The following is an 18,213-nucleotide window of genomic DNA, read 5'->3' as shown; positions in this document are numbered from 1 at the left end:
AGCCTTAATCAGTGCTGTGTACTAGTCATTTTCTGTGATAATTCCACTCTTCTAAGAATATTGTTCTAGACTTTGGTGCTTTTTGTGCAGCCGCACACACCTTTTGTGTTCATTTACTCATTGATAGTTGAACTGTGATGTTCTTGAATGCTCAAATAAATGTTTTGTAGTGGTTAAATGCGTCTGTCCTAGATTATTCGATATTCGATTCGATATTCGAAACTAATTATTCGTATTTGATTCGTATTCGAATAATTTGTTATTCGCACACCCCTAAAAATAAGTGCGCCGAACCTTGTGGCACACCTATGGTCTGGGCATAGGTGTCTGAGTTGTAGCATGCATAAATTGTTGTAGATCCATGCATAAATGCAGAACAGTGGGTGTATTAATGATAATTTGGTGAGGAGGATAGAATGCTCAACACTGTCCTATGTTCTAGCAGTGTCAAGCGTCTACAACGCTGATACTTCGTTGTTGCCGCATAGCAAGGTGGATTCTGCTCTCTAAATCAACATGGGCAGACTATATTGAGCCTCCATGATGAAAGCCCTTCTCAGCAGAGCTCAATGCGTTGATTTCTGAAACACTCTGATAGGCGACTGTGCAGAATTCTTTCTATGAGCTTTACCAAATTGGATTTTATAGCTATTCTACAAATATTATCAATATGAAAACCTTTTGTTGAAGCTTCTAAGAGTAATATTATTTTCGCTATCTTCCATGAGTGCGGCAGCCATGTTTGCAATGAATCATTGACCAGATCGAGGAGCTCCTGAGTGAACTCTTGGGCTCAAGTTTTCAGCACAGCGACTGAGTCAAAAGCGAGGTGACGGAATCGGCAAGCCAAGCCAGTAGTCAATACCGAGGCTCTAACGAGGCATTCACGAATTAGATTCTGGACAACCTGCTCGGCTACAGCTTCTCAGTATGGGACTGGTTGTGGCTTGAGAACCTCTCTGCCGTGACTGTGCCTCAGCAGCCGATGTTCTTGTTGCAGCTTCAAGACAGCAATCTCTCGGCGATAACTTTCGACCACTTGCGTTACAATACTCGTAACCATCCTCTGAATTTTTAACATAATAGCACTAAGGCCCCCGTTCACCGGTAGGCCTCGCGTTGTTAGTGTTGCAGAAAACTCACATCAGGGGTGTATGTCAGGAATGAGATTAAATGAAAACAGGACTTGTAATGTAAATTAGAAGTACTTTTTTATGCAAAGTAAAAGTCCAAATTTCATTCAGTTTTTGAAAACACGACCCTTGGGTCACTAGCCATGCTACAGACTGTCACGTTGGACCGTCGATTTGACTGAGATACAGCGAAGGGTGATGTGTGGTAGTGTTGACTTAATTTGAACCTTTTTAATATGGTAATTACTAGAACGAACTAGAGACATGAAGCTTGGTTAGATACGAATTAAAATAGGAGTATATGAACACAATGCCACGTGGAAAAGTTCTAAGACAAGAATGTAAAAACTGCATTATCTGCGATAAATGTGTGAATGTGAACAAAGAGTAACTGTGTCTAAACAGAAACCACTGTTAAAGCTGTCGCGTCATACCGTTAAAGGCGCAGTTTAAGTGTCCCCTTAATTTTTGTACACTGGACTATTCACGGACATGAAATACCTCTGCGTTTAAGAAAAAAAAGTTTTGGTTGCAGACATCTCAGAGACGTATAAGAAACTGACAACTGCTTGCTGCACTCCATAGAAATGGATCTGATTGTTAGGCTCTGCTCCAAAATATTTCCATCAAGAATTCTATTCTAAAAAACTTCTAATGGAATAAAATTAACAGCATGGATACGCTCACACACACAGCAACTAAAAAGCTCCTCATTGCAATAAGATGCTGTACTTTTTATAGCTTTCATGGCATTTTAGGACAAGGTAAGAGAAAGCAAAAGATCGTACCTCGCGAGCCCTCTTGTCGCCAGGAGGAGGCCTTCGAGACGTATCATAAATCCAATGTCACATGTGGCCACCATAGTCGCAATCTTGAAGTTGAGGAAATGGGCCTGCAATGTTGTCGACAAGCATAGATCGCCGGTCAACAGCAAAATACACAATGGTACTGCCACAGTTCTCTCATACTTTAAATGGCGGTGAAACTCATGTTGAAGTTTTGTCTGGTGTCAAACAATTACGGGATTGCCCTCAAGTCTGCTTAAAAGCGCAAATGCAAACACCTTTCCCTGTCCTCTCATTCTCCTTGCATTTTTCACTTTCTGTTTTACGCGACAGCGCATGCAGCTCCTTCGGTCGAGACGCCGTTGGCGTCATAGTAGTAGTAGCTGTAGTTGTCGGCACCGCCCGTCGGAAATATTCCTTCCCTTGTGGCGCGGTTTGTGTCCCAACCGAGTGAGACCGGCGTCATTTCTTCTCCTTAAATTGTTCAACGGGCAAGGCCTCGCGCCGAACGGGCCGATGGCATTTCGTGGCCAGGGCCCTTGGCAACACTGCAACACAGTGCCACGTCCCACTCTTAAAGACGAAGCTTAAGCAGCAAAAAGGTTAGTACTACACGAACGAGACACGACAGGAGAACAGGAACAAAAACGACAACACTGTTCGCCTGTCGTGTCTCATTCACGCAGTACTAACCTTTTTTCTGCAATAAACCAACTAGCCCACAACGTCATTCTACTTCAAAGCCTAAGCATCCTGCAATTTTTATCCTTTTTTGTTTTTATATTTGTTACTTTTACTTTTTATTTTTTATTTCTGAATTATTTCATTATATATACGTCACTTCAGAACTGTTGCTTAATCAACTTTTACATTTTTGTTTTATTTACCACACAACTTATGAGTGACAGTTTGTGCGGATAACTTCTGTCCACGCCACTCATGAGCCAAGAAAGTCTTTCGCCTTAAAACGGACGCTACCAGCGCCACCGCCAACTAAAGTGTTATGAGCAGGAGCCCGCACAAGCTATGTATATCACCGGTTGTGAGACGGAAGAATAAAATACCTTTAGTGTAGCGCGTGCCTCTGCGCATACGCATATGCAGCCTTTGGGGTGGCAGATTGCACCACGTTCTCGTAGAGCCCCGAAACCTATCGCTTCGAGCCCAATCAACGCCTGTGCAAGGGCGTGGTATATTAAGCGGTAGCGGTACGCACTATGCTAAAGGCACAGTCTTGGTCAAAATTCTTAAGGCCAAAGGCTGTTTGTTTCAGCCGCATAACAGAGCCATTACAGCACTCTTTTAAAAAAGACCGAATGACCTAGGAATGAAAGCAAAAGGTTCCTTCTTGCGGTAGAGAAGCTTCCTGCTTGACTTGTGTTTTGAACGTAGCTACAGCTGAACGCAGCTGCCTTAAGACTTTCGACCAAGACTGTACCTTTACGTGACCATGGCGTTTTCCGTCAAGCAATACGCGACCATGGTCTCGCGCTTTTATTTTTACTGCTAGATGCACCACTCGAAAAAAGAAGTGTCATGGTTGGCATAATGCACGCCTGGTTGCTTCCCGAAGAGACCTGTCAGGTTTGCACAACGCACTATTATCCAATTAAAGGCGCAACGAGGACAAATTGAAAGTTGCCCTGTTATGAATATTGTCTGGTTCTGATCATTAAAAGGGCGCTCTAACAGGACACGGAGTATCTATAAAATAGCAAAAAGGCAAAAATTAAATAGAGGTCTCCCCATTAGTGGCCAATTTCATAGACCCAAGTTCTTTTGCGCAGATCCCGGAGGCTGTGTCACATGGCTCATTCACTTGAAAACGGCGGAAACCCATTCTTTTCGGGAAGGACATCACGAGTTTGAATCGACCAGCGGGAAGATTTTCACAACCAATTTTTCCCACGATAAAAGTGTTTTCTGATGCCGGGAAAGCATCGACGTACCCAGAAAGAGGCAAGGAATCAATTGATTCTTGGACTAATATTTGCATGGACTTCTCCTCACCGTCCCTTCAATTGCGAACTGTGCCCATTACACTTCGGTACCCATGCCAACAAGCTCTGCGCGACAAGACATGTTGGCAGAAGGCGATTAGGTGCGTCGTGTTTTTGTTGCTTGCCAGCTTGCACTGGAGACAATATCACATCAAATTTATTCACTCTCATTGCCAGGGTTTATCAATGCTCTTACTCTTCAACACAGAGCCGGCTATTCCTATTGTACTATACATACACTGCCTACCCATGTGCCATTGGCCACGTGTGCTCACCTCTCTGTATACTTCTATCTGCAAAGGGCTACAGGCCTTTAGAGGAGGGAGGTTAGATCATCATCACCAGCAGCCTGAGTGCACCCACTGCAGTACAAAGGCCTCTCTCATATGTCTCCAATTCACCCTGTCCTGAACCTTCAGCCCGTTGTGCCGTAGGTGCGGGGTGGGCAACATTATTTTTTTTCTCTGTCCAAATATGTTCTGGACCAGCTGCTGCCACCTTAACCCCGTAAATTAATAAACCTCATTCACCCATCTTACATTCTGCCACCCCCTGCTACGCTTGCTTCTCTTGGAATTCAGTCCGTTACCCTCAAGTACCATCGGTTATCTTGCCTTCACATTACATGCCCTCTCAAGACCATTTCTTCTATCTTTATATCGACTATCATGTCAAGTCCTTGCTTGATCCCTGACCCACTCTGCGCTGTTCCTGTCTCTTTTAATGTTACACCAATCATTTTTCTCTCCATAGCTTACTGGGTTGTTCTTAAGATGACTCCTTTTCATCAGCCTATATGTTTCTGCCCCATAGGTGAGTACTGGTGAGACACAGCTCTTATATGCTCTTATTCAGTACTGGTGAGACACAGCTCTTATATGCTCTTATTCTGAGTGATATTGATAAGCTACCATTCGTGACCTGAGAGAACCAGCCAAGTACACTCCACCCCATTCTTATTCGAGTTACATAACTTGAATAAGAAAGAACAACAATGTGCTGTGTCTTGTGTGTAGCAATTTCTCTACACAAAACAGGTTCCCGGACAGCACCTTTTCCTATAGCGTATTTTGTGATGGTGATTTTTTTACAGGCGTGGGCACACATTTAGTTTAGTTAGATACCAGTAAGCTCATTATTCTACTTCTTGTAATGAAAATTTTCTTACGTCAAATCCCAGCTTCTGTATGATTCGGGCAAACTTCCTTGAAGCAACCTTGGCCTTCAGTTCACTGCAAACCATTCTTATTCGAGTTACATAACTTGAATAAGAAAGAACAACAATGTGCTGTGTCTTGTGTGTAGCAATTTCTCTACACAAAACAGGTTCCCGGACAGCACCTTTTCCTATAGCGTATTTTGTGATGGTGATTTTTTTACAGGCGTGGGCACACATTTAGTTTAGTTAGATACCAGTAAGCTCATTATTCTACTTCTTGTAATGAAAATTTTCTTACGTCAAATCCCAGCTTCTGTATGATTCGGGCAAACTTCCTTGAAGCAACCTTGGCCTTCAGTTCACTGCAAACCATTCTTATTCGAGTTACATAACTTGAATAAGAAAGAACAACAATGTGCTGTGTCTTGTGTGTAGCAATTTCTCTACACAAAACAGGTTCCCGGACAGCACCTTTTCCTATAGCGTATTTTGTGATGGTGATTTTTTTACAGGCGTGGGCACACATTTAGTTTAGTTAGACACCAGTAAGCTCATTATTCTACTTCTTGTAATGAAAATTTTCTTACGTCAAATCCCAGCTTCTGTATGATTCGGGCAAACTTCCTTGAAGCAACCTTGGCCTTCAGTTCACTGCAAAGTAAAAAGCATATATTGACACATTTGGCTCTGTTAATTTCACATAATACCATGCCATAAACAACTATTCCATACCAGTGTTTGATGCAAACACATTGTAAATAATGACACACAGCAGTACTGAATCCAAAAATCTTTAGTTTGCAGCCTTGCTAGGCGGTTTTTCCCGTTTATGTGACACTCGTGACGGTATTTCCAATTCTGCCTCGGTGTTTCACAGCATTCCACACTCACGCTTTCCGTCTCTGATCGTCACTGCGAAACAAGTAACAAATAAGATTTCTCTTCATGCTTCAAGAGTGCCAATTTGTTTCTCTTCCTGCGCAAAACATTCAACATCATCATCATCATCATGACTACGCCCAGTGCAGGGCAAAGAGGCCTCTACCATGTATCTCCAATTAATCCTGCCATTTGAAAGCTGCCGCCACCGTATCCCCGCAAACTTCTTAATCTCATCCACCAGTCTTTCTGCCGCCCCTGCTACACTTGCCTTACCTTGGAATCTACTCCGTTACCCTTAAAGACCAGCGGTTATATTGCCTTCACATTTCATGCCCTGCCCAAGCCCATTTCCTCCCCTTGATTTCGAATAGGATGTCATTAACCCGCATTTGTTCCGTCACCCATTCTGCCCACTTCCGGTCTCTTTATGTTACACCTATCATTTTTCTTTCCATGGATTGCTGCCTTGTACTTAACTTTAAGCTGAACCCTTTTCGCTAGCCTCCACGTTTCTGCCCCGTAGGTGAGTACAAGTAAGATACAGCTGTCGTGCGCTTTTTCTTGGGGGATATTGGTAAACTGGCATTCATGATCTGAGATAACCTGCGATATGTTCTACACCCCATTCTTACCCTTATAGTTATTTCCCTCTCATGATCCTGATTGGCGGCCACTGCCTGCATATCCCTTTAACAGTTCTAGCACCCCGCTATCAATCGTGAACTCCTGATCCCTTGTGAGACTGTTTAACGTAACTTTGGTTCTCTGCATGTTAATTTTTAGACCCACCATTCTGCTATGCCTGTCTAACTCATTGATCATGCTATGCAGCTCATCTCCTGAGTGACTACACAAGGCAATGTCATCAGCGAATCAGAAACTACTCATGTATTCTCCATTAATTCTTAACACCAGCATTCCCAGTTCAGGCTTCGGAAAACTTCCTGTAAACTGGAAGTGAATAGCATTGGCGAGATCGTGTTTCCCTGTCTGACATCCTTCCTTATTGGAATTTTATTGCCGACTTTATCAAGGACTATAGCAGCTGCATATTTGTTATAAATATCTTCCAGTATTTTCACATAAGGCTCTTCTACACCCCGATTCCACGATGCCTCCTGTGGTTAACAGTGAGTCAAATGCTTTCTCGTAATCAACGAACACTACATATAGGGGTTGATTATACGCTTTGCATTTCTCTATCACCTGTCAGATAGTTTGAAATGGCCTATTTTCGTGTATCCTTTACGAAATCCCGCCTGATCATTTGGTTGATCGAAGTCTAAGGTTCTCCTGATTCTATTTGCGATTACCTTAGCAAATACCTTGTGGGCAATGGACAGTAAGCTGATCAGTCTATTTCTTCAAGTCCTCACAAACAGTCGCAATGGTTGGAAACAGTGACAAAAATAAGGAGACTTGTCATTAAATAAAATGAGATTCTAAAATCGCTTTTTCTTTCTGAGATGCATGTTCGTCAAAACAATTGATTCACACTGCCTGCCCACCATTCTAGTTTTCCATAAGGTGTGTATTTCAATCAGGAAAAACATATCATGAGGTCCATCAACATGCCGCACTCCAGTAAGGTGTCAGGTGGTATGAGAAGTTGAAAAAGACAACAGAAAAAGTTTTGTCATCACAAGAAATTTGCTGTAATGTTTTTGCTCAAAAACTTTTGCAAATGACAGAAATTTTTATAGCGTGAACAGAATCACTATATGAAAAGTACAACAGTACTGAAAAATACCACAAAACAAAATTTTGCGGTAGCGACAAAACAGCAAACTATTTTGCGGTCTTTTTTACATGGCTCTTTTCTTTTTCTGGACTGAGTTATTACACTGTGAAAACCTGTCAGAATGAAAATTGTTGAAGCCAGGCTGCCAAGCTCGCAGCTATAAGGAATATTATTTACTCTATTCACAAGTTTTCCTGAAAGCCTCCTCACTGTGATTTTTTTCTTGCTGGAAAATATATGTGGCTCATGAAAGCATTCGTGCCATAAAAAGCTCATTGCTGCTAGAATTGCAGCAGTGGTGCGTGTGTGCATCCCGCGAATACAAAATACCTAAGAATACTGGTTTTTGATTCTCGGAAATTAGATTCTTGAATGTGCAGGTCCACTAAGATACACATTAAGAGTTTTTGCTATATGAAATGCGCCATTCAACATGCCTCATTTCCGGCTCGTCCTAGGCAATTAAGAGGTGAAAAAAATTACCGACGGGGTTATTCTCTCACAGATATTGTAGCTATAGGCACATTACGGTAGTATTTTTCGAGCCTTTAGCATGGCTGCACCGACACCCTGTGGCTGCGCCGCCACCCCGTAGCTGCGCCGCCACGCTGTTACATGGTTGGTCACGTGGTGCGGAGCAGCAGCCGGCGGCGTGGCACCATGGCTGATCACATGGTTCGTAACGTGGTTGGTCACATGACGAACGGCGTGGTGCGGAGCAGCTGCTGCTGCTGGCAGCACGGCACGCCGGCGAAACCGAGCTGCAACAGCTGTGCGCATGCGCCGTGTCAAGTTGGGCAAAGGTGAAGAAGGAACGCCCAGCGAAATGAAGTGGCGAAAGATTGACTTTGCAATTCAACTGACCAAGTTTCACCCAGCCAGCTGTAGCTATCACGTCACTTCAGGTTTAACCAGAGCTAAACCACCGCCAATTTTTTATAGTTTGGGTCCACGCGAACACTCTAACTTCAAATCATTAGAGACACATAAAAAGTCACCGAATGTACATCAATTGAAATCAATACGTATAATCCATAGATGTTCTCTAGTGCCAGCAATCAATAATCGAGTCTTTGAGTTCCGCACTATGAACTGTATTTTCAACAGATGCACTTGGGCACCTCAGCCAAGGGCATTGCAAAATCAAAAAGCATAATATAGAAGAATTCACTGGAAGTAAAGCCAGTAAACCAATTTTGAATGATATCTAGGTTTCTGCAAAATGCTCCTACCATTTATAGCGTTGAGTAACACTGTGCGGGGGAGGGGGCAGGGAGGAGAGTCGTCTTTATGCAATAGTGCATGCGTAATCTCTAGAGAATTTTCTTTGGAGGGAGCGTTAGAGTAGATATGGACAGTAACCAGACATGGTGCGGAGCGGTTGTGTTCAAGGGTGCGTGAGAAGGAAAATGTGCCGCCGACGATGTCATGACTTCACCGAGCGTGGCACATACAGGCGTCAATGTAGAAACACGCATGAAGCGTAATTTCATCTCACTCTGCGGCTCCGCTGCACAGTATGTTTCCATTTTCGAAGACCAAAGCCGTGGTCCTGGGCTCCCTGATGCGCATGATGAGTACCGGGCGACGTTTCAGCTTGTACTCTGTGTTCCAGGCTTCCAGGGCGATCTTCCTCAGATCCAGCCTGCAGCCCAGGTTTAATGACGCCACAGTGTTCCTGTAGAAAGTTGTAGCTGAGATGAGTGGCAATTTATGCATCATCAAACCTCACTCTTTTTGTTTCAAAATGACATACGCACAGATAACGGCAATCTGATGAAGACAATGCGTTCATAGCCACATTAATTGTTGGCATCATCTTGTTCCAATATATTGAAACCGATAAACATGTTAAAGATGAATTTTTCTTGAACCAAGTTGATTCGTCTGGAAAGGCAAGTGCACTTAAAAAAGCACTTTCGCAACAGACAGTTGACGGATAATGTAATGGACACAAGATGTTGATCCCCGACAAAAAAAATATGACACAACCGTATCACATTAACGTTGTGTTCTTTGTTTTCATTTTCTATTTTCCTATGTAATGTTATCTTAACTCCGTTTTCTATCAATTTTGTGTTCCTTTCCTGTATTTGCCTTGTACCGCCGTTGTACCGTTATTATGGTTTATTTTTTCTATATTCCTTAACTTTGATATTCCCTCTCATTCAGTGCTTTTGTGGACATTGAGGTAGAATGAAATAAATAAGTATATAAAATACGATAAAATATTTTGCACCTGCGTCTTAATGCCAGCTACTTCTGTTGTCTTGTAGCATTTTTCTTTTTCTGCAGTACTATACTTTTTCTCCAGTAATTTTCTGTAGTAACTACAGAAAGTTATGTTGTTGATACAATTATTTTGTTTTATTACTACTTTCTTGGCAAAAATAGTACAAAAAATTTGTTGTGCAGAGAGAAACTCTTCTCGTTTTTGACTGGGATACACTGAAAATCGGAACTATGAGTTAACAATCCAACGTTTCATCGTTATTAGTATCTACCGGTGACTTGTTCCTCGATGAAAGGTGGCTAGTATATCCAATAGCAGGTTTATCTTGAGCAACGAAGTTTTGCCACAATGACCCATCATTCGTCAAGCAATAGCATGAACAGAGAGGAAGGGCATTGGCCTTGACATAATTAGGCGTCATCCTTTTTATTGGCTAGAAAAGAAGTAGCTTTTCTTCAGGAAGAAAACTGCTAAATGGCATGAGCAGAAACCCTTGTCTCCAGACTGCCGCTTTATTTTGGTAAAGAGTCATTTTAATTTTGTAGGTAGTGTAAGTTTTAAGATGCTGTTTCACAAGAATCATGATGACAATTTGCACTAATTGGATGATATTTATCGTGCCCATAACCTGTTTTTCAATAAGCAACTAATGGTAGCACATTAGAAACAGACTGGTCCCTCGACGATGTTTTCAGCTACAAAATAAAAAATTACACTAGCAAAAGCTCACGCATCACTGCGTGAAGCATAACCTCAGTGTTGGAAGGCACGTACAGACATCTAGCCCGCACAGAAGAGCACTAAAATTATTTGTGGACAAAAAACAACCCGGAAAAAAAAGACAAGAAAGCATGCCGGCATAACTCCAGTGTGCACCTTTTTATAGGTCATCAGATTCAGCTGACGGTTATTTGCTCAGAGTGAACAGCCAGACATACTTCCTCGTGTGGACTGACATCTAATTCCTGCTGTTGAGGAAAAGAGCCCGATAAATCTTTTCACCTCATACACTCTCTGGATTCATCCCATGGGTGTCATTGGCTTCACAGTAAAGTTCAATGCGGGAATGAGGAAGCAGGTTCTTTTTCTAGCAGAACAGCGGTATCGGCAGAAATGGGGGTACTAAATATTTGATATTTCTTTAGCTTAGCGCCCACTGCTACCGCTTACCGCCTACACCGCCCCGCACTGCACACGCGCTCATTGGTCCCGACGAGGCAGGCTAGTACGGTGTTGACATGAACGTGGCGCCATCTAGCGTCCTCAGCTCAATTTGCACGTGGGCAGTGGCAGCCTGAGGGACGCGGTAGCAGTAAGTGCTACGCTAAAGGTGTTTGTAGTCGACAAGACTTATGCAGACTGAAAATAGCGGCCACAGCGAGATGAACGTTCCCAGCACATTTTAGGAGCGACAAAAAAAATAGCAGCCGGTTTAGCATGGCTGGTTTAGCATGACATGGTTTAGCATGGCTAAGTGCGGAATATCGTGCAGTAGCACTAGCTACCGAGGGCACTTAAACTCCTTAAGTGCCAAGGGGATGTGACCTAAAGGCCTTTACCCTGATGGCATTTACCTTGAAGGACCTGACACAGGTTAACGCCTGACAGGTTGCCCTCAAACGGGTAGGCCTGCAGGTGGGCCGCCTGCCACCAAGCAGGCTCCAGGGACGTGTACGCATAGTCGTCCGTCCACACACGTCTGGATGGATGAATGGAAGGTAGGAGCGTCCCCTTTGAAACGGGGCAGTAGTTGTTGCCACTATGCTCTGTTTTTTTCCTTTATTTTTGTTTACTCTGGTGTAAGTTATTAATACAATTCGCCATTTCCTTTAAAAAAACGTCTTCCTACACTTTAAAACTTATGTCACCTCTCTGCTCGTCTAGAGTGCTCGAATGGCGCCCTCTGTTGTGCATTTATGGCGGTTGCCGCTGCCTGGCGGGCCCGATACAGCTTTTAAAGACATGAGGAGTTACACAATATACCCATAGGAATGCGCATATAGGATAAGATCTTGTTTAGAGCTCTACACAGCTCATAAATGATGCCAGTGTAGTCACTGGTGTGGTGTTCCTGTGCTATAGAGAGATGTGTGAATGACTCTACGCACGTATGGCCAAAATCGGAAAATGTTCGTAGTAGTGCTACCGCACCAAAATGCCGTTAACAAGCAGCAGGCACAAAACGAATGTTCCTTATAAAAAGAATTGATGTTTCGTGCTGTTTTTTTTTCTTCTGCACGGTAAAAACTAAACCCAGGCAATCGATATTATCCTGAGGCTCACTGCTACAACCATCAGTAAAAGACGTTAACTTCTGTTCCCAAAAGATTACGAAACAGTTTACCTGCGAGAGGATCAGGCCATCAAAAAGTTTTGCATGCTCGCTAACAAAACTTGCACACCGCACTATTCGGTCCTGCACCAAACTTGACCGTTTCAAAGAAAATGACCAAAACTGACAGTTGACTTCTTGGACTATACAAAACAACGGCATAAGAAGTCGGAAAATGCAAAGGCATCTTTGAAAAAGCGACCGATATCTATGGCGCATTGATGACCCTTGCTCAGTGGACACGGTAAGGAAACAGTTAACGTTCCCTGTCATCGCACCGCAAACGAACATCTTTTGTGTTTCACCACTAACAAAACCTGCCTGCAGTGCGCCATGAATAACCGAGTGGCAAGAAGGGAAGAGGAGGAGAACACTACCTCAGGAAGCCGTTCGGCATTTGTTTTCCACATGCCCCTGACTGTTCTATTTGCCAAATGCTTTTACGTGGCTTAAAGCATCTATCTGTACATGGTAGAGAAACTGGCCCTTCCGCTGCATTGAGCACTTGACTGCTGCCCAATGGTTCAGCTGCCATACTGGTGCCATGCGGGCTTACTCTTTTCCCCAACGACCATTTTCTTTGAAATTTTGCTTTATGAAATACAACGCGACGCTTTATGAAATGGCTCCTTTTTCGTTTAAAAGATGGCGTTAGTCACTTCTTTAACCCATACACAAACACTGTCTTGCAGACGAAAGACTCGTCAACACTTCTATCAGTCGTTGTGACAGGATTGTGAGCCGACAATCGCTATGGTCGCTACCCTACTGTAGGAAGCATATCATCATTATCATCATAATTCCGCCCTGCATATCTGCTGGCTTCCTGATCCCATCCACCTACCTAACTTTGTCACGCCCCCCGCTATGCTTACCTTTGCTTGAACTACATTTCATTATTCTAAACGACAATCAGTTAACTTGCCTTTCCAGAACATGTCCTGTCCGTTGCCCATTTCTTCATTTCAACTATGATGTCGTTAACTCTTGTTTCTTCCCTGGCCCATTGCCCTTCCTTCCTGTATTTTAATATTATGCCCATAACTTTTTCTCTTCATAGCTCGGTGCCCTATGTTCAACTTAACTTCTACTCATCTTCTCCCCGTTTCTGTCTCATAGATGATTACCGCTAAGATACGGCCATCATATGCTGTTCCTGCTTCAGAGCCAATGGTAAACTGCCCCTCATTATCTGTGAGTACAAGTGAAATGAGCTTCATTGCAATCTTATTCTCCTAGTTCTTTCCCCCGTGTGCTCCGGATTAGCAGTTACTACCTGCCGAGTTTATGTAATCCGTTACGATGTGGAATGCATCGCTGCATATTCTAAACTGCTGTTACCTTCCGTCATTGCTTAAGATTACTTAAAGTTACTTCAGTTTTCTGCATATTAATACTTGTATACCCACCGCTCTCCTTTTCCTATATAGGCCGTTGATCATGCTTATAAATTCATCCCCACGAGATATTTAGCCACACAACGTCGTCAGTGAATCGCAGATTCCCGAGTAACTACCGTCATTTTGTGGCACTTTTTTATTATAGTAGTTATGCGTTGCAAACTCACCCAGACTGTCACTTTTCTAGACATAATTAAAGTCTTCTCGACTTCCTTCCAATCCAGATCTCCCACTACCTTCTGTAAACAAGCGACGATTGCTACTGCACAAATGATGCCTCCCTGCAGGACACCCGCCATGAGAGAGAGTTCACAAGGTGAAGAGAGTTCTCAATCCGGTGGGGGTCGGTGCCACCTACCACGATGATCTGATTGTGATGACGTCAAAAGGCCATGCGGCCTCTCTCTACCAATCAGAGAATTCCGAGACACGTCTCAATTTTTGCAGAATGTAGGCTGTAATGTTATGGCACATTAAAAGTAGCGCTGGAGGTGTCGAATGTTCTACCAATCTCCCAAGTGTCTCAGTTAATGTTACAAAGATTTAAAGAACAAGTTCATAAGCGTACGAAACAAAATGGGAGCTGCTAGGAGTCGTGTTTTCTCCCCCATAAAAGTTAGGGTTTTAGTAATGAATGTTTAGCAAGCTTTTTTAAATATTGGCCTCGGAGAATAACATGGTATTTATTACTCATTCGATTTCATTTTAGTACCTTACAGACACCACTGGGGTATTACATAAGAGGGGAAGCAAAAATAAACAAGATTTTTATATAAGATGCGCGGCGGCACTTTCACAGAATACAGAATGCCGCGCTGATGGCTGCGACGTGATGTCAGTTTGGAACTTGTAGGTGGAGTTGGAAAACACCGGTCTGAAATGTTCACAAGGCACGAAGACAAAGATATATTTTTGCTGGCTTGAAAACACAGCCCCCAAAATACAAAAACCACCGCATGGCAGGGAGAGACAGGCTTTCTGAGAAGAAAATCCGCTCATTTTCAGAAGTAGAGTGCTAATAAACTTTATTGATCTTTCTGTTATTCAATCGGTTTTCCCAGGTTTAGGGCCCTATCGACAAAGATTGCTTGCCAGGCTTGTTGAATGAGCAGGCGCTGTAACGGCAGCTCTGAGTGAGCCAACTTTGTCTCCCTCTGCTTGCAGCTAATTCCTGTGTTTACTTGTTGCCTTTAAAGGGATTATGCAGTAAATTAATTCAGGTTATTTAATGTCGACGACACATAGGCATTCTATCACTCGTCATCCCAGCGCAAGAATTTTTGAGCTAGCGTCAATAACAACGAAGACATATACGATTAAAAATTACGCCCCTCCTCTTCCCACTCAACACGTACACGCGGGGCAATAGAAAAAAAGACAAACAGCTCTGGGACTGCTCGCGCCCATGAATATCTCATCCGCTGAAGTTCGATCTGCGACTTCCAGTTGTCGCACCCAGCGCCCCAGTAGCAGCTTCGGCAGAGTCTCTCCGGTCTCTCTTCGCCTTCCTGGATTACGCGCGAGTCAGATTGCTTTTCTTGTCGTCTCTTGTAGTCAGCAGTAATGGACCCTGAGCAAGGCGTATTGATCTCGGGCAAACGAAGAATACACTGCGAGCTGCTCCGGAACTCCCAATAGAAGGAGGCAGCAGAGGTAAATTGAAATGATATGCGCGAAGGCAATGACCTGGCTTACGCTTGCCCGAGGGGCTCACGTGGTGGCACAAGCAGGCAACTTTCACGACCGCCGGAACCGTGCCCATGACGTCGTGGCTCCAGCGAATGACAGCGTGTGATGACTTGCCGACGTCACTAGACGTCTGTTTTCACGATTTTGGTTGCAAAGTTGGTCACTACGAGCACAGCAATCGGCCCGAATTTTTAAAAAACATGGCTTCTAAAAGTTCATAATGAATTGCTGGCTAGCAAACGAAGACATACATAGTCTGAATGTTTCTTAGCATCAGTTGTAAGCGCTGAAAACGGCTTTTTATTCATTGCATAGTTCCTTTAAGCACGATAAATGTGAAAAAAAAATAATACATGGACAAGAAGAGCACAAGATGGGGCGCAGTGTCTTTTTACTTATGTACAACCGACTCACCCAACAACGTGCGCTCTTTTTAAATTTCTCCGTTATAGAGTTAGAGTTGCGATGAACAGTTCCAGACCATTTGGAGGAGAGTAGATGTCTGTCCACAGGCCTGGCATCATCTGTAGGATATTTGTCTGGCCAAATTTTTCTGTATCACGCGAGGTTCGGACACGTCCGCGCCTGCATGTTTCTCTACATTGTGCTGTGGCGGGAGTACGCACTACGAGAGGTGTGCTAAACATCTTTTGGCCTGTGGCCCCTCTAAAACTCCCATCAAAGTAGGCCTTTCAGGCGTGTTTATAATCGCTCATGATCATGAGATTTCCAGTGTAGTCGGCATATTTAACTGCAAGGGCTATCGCGATTCCTCATCGAGGTGGTAGCCTATTCGCCGGGCCCGTAATGACCGCGGCTCCTGCCGCCACTCGGTTTGGGTACGCGCTGGCCTCGGTGTACTGAATGTGCATGAGGCGTTGAACGATGTTCTGAACGCGTCTTGCTTGATCTCTTCGGTGGCCGATGATGTCGGGGATCCCTATCGGTCAGAAGTGGTTAGCACTTGGTACTTCCCCGTGGTCTCCGGGGAGAGGCGGGTCCGGGGTGTAGTGGGAGTTTAAATGTCCTCTTCGGGTGGTTTTCTGCCCAGGCGCTGCACCGTGCGAAGGCCAGCCAGTGAGTTGGAGGCGCCGCTCCTGACCCAGCAGTGCCGTCTCTTTGTATTCGGTGTAGATCCCGAAGGCTCCAATGTCCTGGATGCCGTCTATGAGGGCAAACCTGAGGAGTCATAGAGCGATCTTGTACGTTTTCCGAATTCGAGTTTTGATTTCACTGTGCTCAGTTTTGGTGGTATACTGTGAAACGTTAGACTGTATATCCAGGCGGGGATCCCTAATGCTGTCCCAACGCAGAGTGCACCCTGTTCCTTGAGACCGGCCCGTCGGTTCGTGATGCGCCGTATCATGCCACAGATCTCGTCTGCTATGCTACATGTTTGAGCACCCGCCGCGGTGGCTCAGTGGTTAGGGCGCTCGGCTACTGATCCGGAGTTCCCGGGTTCGAACCCGACCGCGGCGGCTGCGTTTTTATGAAGGAAAAACGCTAAGGCGCCCGTGTGCTGTGCGATGTCAGCGCACGTTAAAGATCCCCAGGTGGTCGAAATTATTCCGGAGCCCTCCACTACGGCACCGCTTTCTTCTTTTCTTCTTTCACTCCCTCCTGTATCCCTTCCCTTACGGCGCAGTGCGGTTCAGGTGCCCAACAATATGTGAGACAGATACTGCGCCATTTTCCTTTCCCCCGAAACAAATTATTATTATTATTACATGTTTGGGCTTGATGATTGTCATTATTCCACGTGGCTCAGGATCCACATTCCCAGTACTCTGATCGTTTGGACTTCCTCCTTGGAGGTAGAGACTTATTAGTGATTTTCTGCAGATTTTCTTGCGCACGCGTATGAACTCCGATTTGTCCGGGCCACTGGTCATGCCGCTTCGTCGGCCAAAATATTCCGTAGGGTCCATGGCTTTCTGCAGTTTCTTTTCGACGAGCTGGTGATGCTCCAGACAGTGGCATCATTGGCGTATAATGCATGTCGAATGCCCGGCTTTTTGGCCGGTTCTCTCAGAGCGCTGTCTTCGACGCGGCTTTAGGTTTGCACTACCCGCAAGATATGCGCCAACAACTGTTAACCGCTCGGCTAGCTTTCATTTTAGGCCTACAAAAAAAATCTACGTAAATGGTATCAAGCCGCAGATATTTCTGTGTCCTGTATTCTAAGCACGATCTACAGCTCCTGAAGTTAAAGTTTTCCAAAACCAATATTTACAAAGTTAACTAATTAACAAACTTTGGAGAACGAGAAAGTACTGCAGACTAGACGCCACAGGTCCCAATAGTAATTAGTTGGTCTAACTCACCTAATTTATCTTTGTTTATTTATATAAACCTCGTTATATTAGTGAGGACGCCTGGTATATGCAACATGATAAGTCAGGAGTCTATGGTGTCATTTAAAAAAAATGGCTAGGGGTTTAGCAAAGCACAAAATACTGTGTGAAAGCACGGTTTTGAAGAGGGACCCCACCGCCACGTACGTCCAAGTGCGATTGAAGTGTCCACTGACCCAGAGAGCCAGTTATGCACCTTTCTTTCCTCAAATTCAGCGGAGCCTAAACCTTGAGGTAGTTTTGAGAAGAGGAAACACGCATGACTGCCTCAATTTATAGGCGGACGCCACCGCCTATTCACAGGGTCATTGAGGCGTCCGCTGACCGAGTGAGCCAGTTACACTTGCTACTCAGAGACTTCACACAAACACATCGCTGAAACCCGCGGAGTGCGACTAGAAGTGCATTATAAAGCGCGGAGCCTTGCAAGCGAAAGTACACAAGTCAAATGTCTGGAAAAGTGTGAATACTCACACCACATGAGGAAGGACATCAGGTGCTCCAA

The 18,213-nt window shown here is 44.2% G+C and overlaps 1 protein-coding gene across 1 annotated transcript in view; it reads right to left on the bottom strand.

Annotated features, from left to right (window-relative positions):
* LOC144102562 (TATA-box-binding protein-like) overlaps positions 1 to 15,427 on the bottom strand; it is a 34,077-nt gene extending 18,650 nt beyond the window's left edge. Inside the window, exons 1-4 of the mRNA XM_077635802.1 lie at positions 15,361 to 15,427; positions 9,199 to 9,394; positions 5,665 to 5,728; positions 1,922 to 2,025 (exon numbers count right to left, since the gene is read on the bottom strand). Coding sequence (XP_077491928.1) covers positions 1,922 to 2,025; positions 5,665 to 5,728; positions 9,199 to 9,394; positions 15,361 to 15,427 — 431 coding nt within the window. The remainder of the gene's footprint in view (positions 1 to 1,921; positions 2,026 to 5,664; positions 5,729 to 9,198; positions 9,395 to 15,360) is intronic.
* Between the last annotated feature and the right edge of the window lie 2,786 nt (positions 15,428 to 18,213).

This window comes from Amblyomma americanum, chromosome 8 (genome assembly GCF_052857255.1).
Source record: "Amblyomma americanum isolate KBUSLIRL-KWMA chromosome 8, ASM5285725v1, whole genome shotgun sequence".
Taxonomy (NCBI): Eukaryota; Metazoa; Arthropoda; class Arachnida; order Ixodida; family Ixodidae; genus Amblyomma; species Amblyomma americanum.
This window is presented reverse-complemented; position numbering and strand designations above follow the sequence as displayed.